This window comes from Lactuca sativa, chromosome 1 (assembly GCF_002870075.4).
Source record: "Lactuca sativa cultivar Salinas chromosome 1, Lsat_Salinas_v11, whole genome shotgun sequence".
Taxonomy (NCBI): domain Eukaryota; kingdom Viridiplantae; phylum Streptophyta; class Magnoliopsida; order Asterales; family Asteraceae; genus Lactuca; species Lactuca sativa.
In genome coordinates, this window is record NC_056623.2 from 151,559,873 (window position 1) to 151,567,700 (window position 7,828).

The 7,828-nt window shown below is 33.7% G+C and overlaps 1 protein-coding gene across 1 annotated transcript; it reads right to left on the reverse strand.

Annotated features, from left to right (window-relative positions):
- Nucleotides 1-243: 243 nt before the first annotated feature.
- LOC111916046 (disease resistance protein RUN1) lies at nt 244-7,389 on the reverse strand. Its single transcript, XM_023911698.3, has 7 exons — nt 6,810-7,389; nt 4,264-5,410; nt 3,828-4,151; nt 2,837-3,751; nt 2,183-2,759; nt 1,967-2,038; nt 244-318 (listed from the first exon to the last, which is right to left on the reverse strand). The coding sequence occupies exons 1-6, from the start codon at nt 7,340-7,342 to the stop codon at nt 1,968-1,970; spliced, it is 3,567 nt and encodes a 1,188-aa protein (XP_023767466.1). The 5' UTR covers nt 7,343-7,389; the 3' UTR covers nt 244-318; nt 1,967.
- Between the last annotated feature and the right edge of the window lie 439 nt (nt 7,390-7,828).

The window sequence follows — 7,828 nt, forward strand, 5'->3', positions numbered from 1 at the left end:
AAAATTAAAAAACATGGGGTATATGAATACTCGATAAAGAGTCATTTCATAAGGTCCAGGTTTTCCACCTTGAGAATTGAGTTGACATTCACCTGAGATTGTAGTGAAAAGCACTTAGATTTGGCTGATGACAAACACCAACTTGAAGACTAATATTAGTTTGTAAACTAAAGATATAACTAATCTACATTAATAAACAGAAATAAAAATACTTATACACATACGTGATATATAACTGAGAACCCAATATGGGGGGCTGATGCTATTGGTGGGCCTTTCTCTCATATGAACAAAAGGTCTTGAAGCAGTTTGATTTAACTGAACCCATCAAAAAATTTCAGATAGATGTAAATTAGAGAAGAGAAACCACAAAAATGAAACAAAATTCATATGCAAGCTATTCAGTTTGGTTTGTATTGCAAAAAATACACATTATTTCATTGACTTGTTCAGTACAACATTCTACTTTCATTTCTTCCAGCAACATTGTACTTTGAAAAATCAATTCATTTATAGCAATGTCATCCAACTTACAAAACACATTTCATTGCTATAATTGGTACGTACAATACTGTAAAGACTATATATAAAGGCATGAACCCGGATCATAGGAAACCCTAGTACCCTACAGGGGCCCATGTTAGGGACAAACCTAATAAGTACAATATCTACATTCTAACAAATACATTGCATAGCAATGTCATCCAAAGTGAATGTGTGAAGTTTTGATGAACGGAGCATGTAAAAAAAGCTATATAAACCATTACAACTTTTTCCCCATCTTATCTGCAACATCGAGAAGTAAAATATACAGTTAAATGCAAGAAATAGGAACGTACTTACTGATTTGTTTGTCATAGAATTCTACTTTCATTTCTTTGTATTATAGCATTGTAATTTGAAAAATAACCAAATTATAGCAATGTTATCCAAATACAAAGCAATTCTCAGTGTTATGAAAGGATAGAATTTTCAAAGTATGATGTTATAAGAAAGAGATTGAAAATACAATGATATAATTTGGTAAAATTTCTAAAGTACATTGTCTTAATAAAAACAGTAAGACAAACTAATGCACCTTGCTATTTCTTGCATTCAGTGGTTACATATATGGTAAGTGAAATTATAATTTTCTTCCTTAAAGTGACAGGTTCAGGGGACAAATACATGGTGACCTAAGTCTTCTATATTATATCCTTAACACATATGGTATGTAGTTAGTACTCACCAAAAGGAAAAGGTTTTAATATTCAACTGGCTAAGGGCTACATGCAAGAATTAGCACCATACTTTCATTAATTATTTGTGTATTTTGCAATAATCTACTATCATTTAGTTCTATTACAACATTGTATTTTCAGTCTTTTTCTTATTAAAGCATTATAACATGCAAAATTTACAATATGTTGGGTATATTAAAAGACATCCTTTTGTTTATTTATTTATTTTTCTTCAAGAATGTTGACTACTATACCAACATAAAGGTCAACATTCAGCTCTCCAGTTATTTTGATTAGCTCTCAAATCCATTTTTTCTTTGTATCTTTTAAAGTTTTCATCAAAATTTAAGGCATGTCGAGCATATACTAAGTTTTGAACCTGCATTTAGGGGGCATTCGTATGTTGTTTTGCATGATAACTTATACAAAAGGTACAAATTAAACTTGCTCTTTGTGTGTAAAGACATAAATATATATTAGTAAATTTTGAGAATAAGATCAGTTTATTAACCCAAAAAAATGTGTCATGTGATCAACTGTGTTGTGCAATACAGTTTCCTTTTTTGTGGAGCCACGGAGGAGTTAAATACATACAAACAATATATTTTTGAACATGAATGTTTGGAAAATTCAACTCTTTGGGACAACAAAACAGTAAAACAAAAAGCACCTTCACTGCCATTAGAAAACATAAAAACGAACCTAAAATAAGCTTGTGACAGTTGTTTTTTGGGATATACAAATACCTTAGGGGCCATCCTCAAGTAGGCCAGGCTTCCATTGGGAGAGAGCTCTGAAGTGTACTTGTATTTGGTCATCTAATGAAAAGAGATAGATTAAAGATGTGAGATTGATTAACGCAAATTCAAATATGAATTTACTAATCATCAAAGCTTTATCATTTTAGTTATTATCAGCTCTACATAAGAAGTAATACATAAGAAAGATATCTAGTTATCTACCTTTAAAGTGGACACCATCTCCAAACAAAGACCCATATGAATGTTCACGTATTTGATTTTCAAACAGCAGAAATCGCCATATGGTTAGGATGTACTCTCCTGTTGTTAACTGAAATATGGTCAAATCTCCACCAATAATGTGATTCCATGACTTGTAATAACTTAATGCATCTTCTGTTCCATCATCATAAACAAAACTCACCCCACACTCAACATGAAATGGTTCTGGTCTCAAGGTAATAATAATTTGATCACCACATTCCATATCATTCACCCCAAACATCCAATGGCTTAACAAGGTCAAACACTTTCCAACAACATCGACATTGAGAATGTAATGTTTGTATTTCCAGGTGTGGTTCTTTGTAATATTACTAATTATGATCACCGGCAAATTAAAAGTTTTATAACCCAGATATTGAGATGTCAGCACATAGCAGAAATTCAATCCTCTAAGCTTGTTCGGAGATGATGGGATGGTAAATGACATTGATGAGCCCGTGCTTCTATCTGAAATCCAATTTGGCATTTTTTCACCTTCATAAATTGTGCTGAATATTCCAAACTCATAATACATCTGCCAAATACAACCAACTTCATTAATTAAATATACATAGATATTAACACAAAGACAGATAGTTAACTAGACCAAACCTGGATTTCAGATTTCTCTCTTTGATTCACAAGATAGGTTCCCACACGCCTTCCAATAAGGAAATCTAGCTTCGTCCAGCCCAAACTACGTATTACCTTTTCCTCAACACCTTCCATTGGTTGGATTTTGATCAAGCCTTGAAATTCAAACGACGAAGTTGCTAACATGTTCCAGTCTAATATGAACCCTAGTGGAGACATTTGTGGATCAAATACCACTTTTCGTAGCAAATGTTTTTCAGAATCAAAATGGAGGTCCAAAACTCTTAGTGTATGTGGAGGATCCTCGACTGACATCAACATATTACAATTTCTCATACTCAGTAGCCCAAGCCTAGGAAGGCTCCTAATACAATTAGGCAGGGAAACGATAGGATTTCCATCTAAATGTAATTCATTTAACATGAATAGCCAACCGAAGTCCATGGGAAAGGATTCGGTAGATAAATTATTATTTGCAAGTGACAACTTTACTAAAGATCTCGGTAAAGGAATCGTTAAGAACTTCAAATCAGCTGATATAGCCTTCAGAACAGCGGATGACGACGTTCTTGTGTTTCTGCCAATGTTGTTAGCCTTGATCTTTTCCATTGAATCCATATCCCTAATCTTGATTCGAGATTCACCGAGATAACAGCCGTTTAACAATAGGATTTCAACTTTCTTTAACATGCATATAATTCTTGAAAGTTTTTCAAGCTTGATGCAACTCATATCGATGAAGAAAAGTTCAACACATTGCTTAATTGATTCACAAACCTCAAGCAAACCAATGCAACCTCTAAGTATCAACCTCTCAAGTTTAGGGAGGTGGTCAAAGCCACCAAGACTATGAAGTTGTTCACAGAAACTTAAATTAAGAATCTTCAACGATCGAAGCGACCTTTTTTCTTCTGAGCATGATCCAGTCAATTGCTGAGAATAATATGAGTTAGAATGGTAGTGAATTTTATCAACTCACGTAGAAGAGTAATAAATGGAGAAAAGTTACCTTTAGTCTCTTAGGAAGTCCTTTTGGATAGTTATAGCAAATCCCAAATGATTCAATATTGCTATAAGACAGGTCAAGAGCAACCAGATTCTCCATCGGTAAGTCTGGAGGTATAGACTTCAAAGGGAACCCATGCATACACAACCATCTTAATTCTTCTGGAAATTCATTGTAAGAGCCGGTGATTTGCACATAATTGAGTTGTAGCAGCATTAGCCTATCCATTTTACTCAATGCATCTGTTTTTAACTCAAGTGATCCATGTAATTTCTCTTTCTCAAGCATTTGCATGTCAATGGTGAGGCCTAGCACATTTTCTGTACCCTAAAAAGAAAGGGGATGTAAAAACATTTTAAAATGCTTCAAGCAAGAATAGGAAATGCATACACATGTATGTAAAAATAGGAGATGCTTTAAGCAAGAATACACATCTTACCTTTTTTTGCTTCAATGCTTTAAAAGATTCATAACCCCATAATCGACTTCGTTCCCATGGCTTGTCAAGTGATTCTTTACGTACCACAAATTTTCCCATCTCTTGAACCAACTGGTGCATCACCAATTCGATATTCTTTGATTCTTTATTCCATTTGAAACTAAGAAGGCATCTGTCAATAAGATTCGTGATCCCGGATCTTGTCTCTATATCACATGCCTCTAATATTGTTACAGTAAAATCTTTATCCATTCCAACAAAAATACAAGCAATGTGCTTAAACAACTCCTTATCATTTTCTGATGGCAAAGAATCAAAGCTCATTCTTAAGACATTATTTATAGGGGAATTATTCTCTTTCTTTAGTCTATCTATATACCCCTCCCAATAAGTTACATCTCGATTATGTAGAGACCTAGCCAAAACTTTAAGCGCCATTGGATGTCCCTCACAATACTCCACTAGCTTTTTTGACACCTCTTCATAACCTGCCTTGGGATCGTTGCACATAAATGCGTGAAAACACAAAATTTTATGTGAATCAATCTCAGATAAGCCCTTAATCTTGTGCGTTTCATGTTTGGGTTTCACATTCATTTTGAACAGTGCACAACTCTTGGTCAACCATGTATCCTTTGTTGTTATTATTATTTTGCTTCCCGGATGAAAACCTTTTCTTCCAAGTAATGCATCTAACTGGTCGAGACTACCAATATCATCAAGAACCAGAAACACCTTTTTACAGGCTACTACATTCTCTATCATTGAGGTGTATATAGAATCGTCATGAGCATGGCCTTGAACTGAACTTCGTTTTGAAATGTCATCATAGAGTTGCTTTTGTACATCAAGCATCCCATTGGATTTTTTATCACATCTCCTGGTGATATCCTCAATGAAACTGCTTGTGTCAAATTCAAGAAAATGTAATGCATAGACATATTTGGCTAAAGACGTCTTCCCGATCCCACCCATACCCAAAATAGTTAGTATATCTGTTGTATTTGATGATACATCTTTCAACCACGAAGTGACGAATTTAATGGAATTCTCCATCCCAATAAGTTGGGGTGGTGGAAACCTTGAAGATATGTGTAATCTACGGAAAATGTCGTTAAGAATTTCATCAATAAGCTCCACCTCCAGCCTGGAATTTGATTTTTGTAAGAACCAAAAAACACAATCCAAAATACTAATATGCTATATTGGAGATTTAAGTTTTACCAAAGATCCGAATAAAAATTATATCATATTAAGCTATTCTTTAATTAAGTTTTTCACATCATGATAGACATTATCGTGTTTGCACTTCTAACCGTAGTAAAACTAGAGCCACCAATGTAATACAAGATTTAATTAATGGGCCACCAATTTTCATTATGTTTCTATGAAACAACAAACTTAAATATCAATGTGGTATTGCATGAATCGGAACAAAATGTCTGTGAATAGTTATAAGTTAACCTTTGTTACGGTGATATAAATATTAGCAAGGTTCTAAATGGCGTGAGGCGTGGCGCGACGATTTTGTATTAATTTATAATTATAGTACCACATAAATATCAATTTATATTAAATATAACTACTTTTTAGAAGTGTTATATCAATAACTAATAACAAAAAGTTAACAAAAAAACACAATACTTGTATCCCCGATTAGGAAAGACATAACAAAGAGCAAAAAAATATGTCTCAAACGAAAAAACATGCCCCATAACACGCCATAACGCGCCATGGCATGCCATATCACGCCTTGGCATGCGTCATGCCTAACAACAATGTTATGAAACTTTTCGTAACGACAAAGTCATGCCTCACTCCAAGGCACGCCATGACGTGCCTTTTAGAACATTGAATATTAGTAAAAGAAACTACAACCATTAAAAATTTGGTTTACTAACTAAATCCATACAAAATCCATTACAACCGATTATTTAAAGGGAAATCTCCTATAAAGTCCCTACATTTTGACTCATATTCAGTTAAGTCCGTATATTGTTATTATTTTTTTATTAAGTCCTGGTTAAATTATATATTAAATGGTGGACAATATTGCAGATTAGACGGTTTCACGCTTACAAATCTCCTATAAAATCCCTACAATTTGACCCCATATTCAATTAAGTCTCTAGATTTTGACCTCATATTCAATTAAGTCCCTACACATAACACCCACATATACAACCGGTTGGAATACCGACTAACCTGCAAATTGTCCACAATTGAATAATTTAACCGGTATTTGGGACTTATTCAGACAAAAAAATAATATAGGGACTTAATTGAATATGAGGTCAGAATGTAGGGACTTTATAGGAAATTTCTCTTATCTTAATTAATTTATCCATGATAAAATATTAAATGCATAGCAAATGTGTTAAAATTGGCAGAATGGTTAACCAACCTATATGAACTAATTTATTAAATAACAAAATTGGAGAAATTAGATTCAGCTTCAACCCTTTCTTTAAGATTTATCCAAATTTAAATAACGAAGAAACGTAATATAATGCATAAAAAGACTATATTGACTTTTCATTTGTTACCTGCCATTTGCATCCTTCCCTTTTAAACCGGCAACCTCTCTAAGCGCTTTATCCCACAACTCTATCTTTTGAGCCCATTTACTTCTTCTATTCGCATCTGTCTCTGCTTCCATCATCCGTCTATGCTTAGCCATTGCATCTCCAAAGCTACTTTGTTGCTTCCTAACATCGGTGGGCTCAACATGATAAAAAATCGGGAAAACAATATGGTTTGATGACATACGTTGCTCAAGGATAAGCACCAATTCATCAAGGCACCACCTTGAAGAGGCATAATTTTTGGACAACACGATAACAGAAGCCCTAGATGATTTAATAGCACTCTTCAATTCTGGTTTCAGATTTTCCCCTGTTTCAATCTCTTCATTATCCAAGAATGTAGTTATATTGGCATGCATGAGGGCAATATAAAGGTGATTAGTGAAACTATGACGAGTGTCAACACCTCTGAAACTTAAAAATACATCATATCCACGACCATGAGTTGATGAAGAAGATGAAGATCCTTCAGAAAGTTCAGACAGAACAACCATTATGAGTGATGGATTAATGAGCCTTCACCCTTCCCATGATTTTGTGACTTTAATTCTAGTCTCTCCTTATATTCTACAAATAAAATAATTGAAGTGTTTAAATAACAATACAAATGCATCTCCAAACTTTTCCAACCGAATTTAATGTGCTTCAGAAATAACCAACATATCTACAACTATGCATTGAATTAGAATAAACCATAACATTGAACTCGAAATTTGTTTAAAAATTGGTTACTCAGTTAATTAACTGAACTGGTTAAACTGTTTTTGCATTTGATTTAGGTGCAAGAGAATCTCAAACCAATCTATTCAAATTAACCCACAAAACCTTTATGATTTTATCAACACACCATAGACATCCCTAAAATAGTGTAAATAGATTCCATCTAAGGTTCAGTTTAAGTAATCCTCAAACAAGATCAACACCAAATATCATTCTAAACACAAACATATGATTCACTATTACATCCTATGAATGGAATT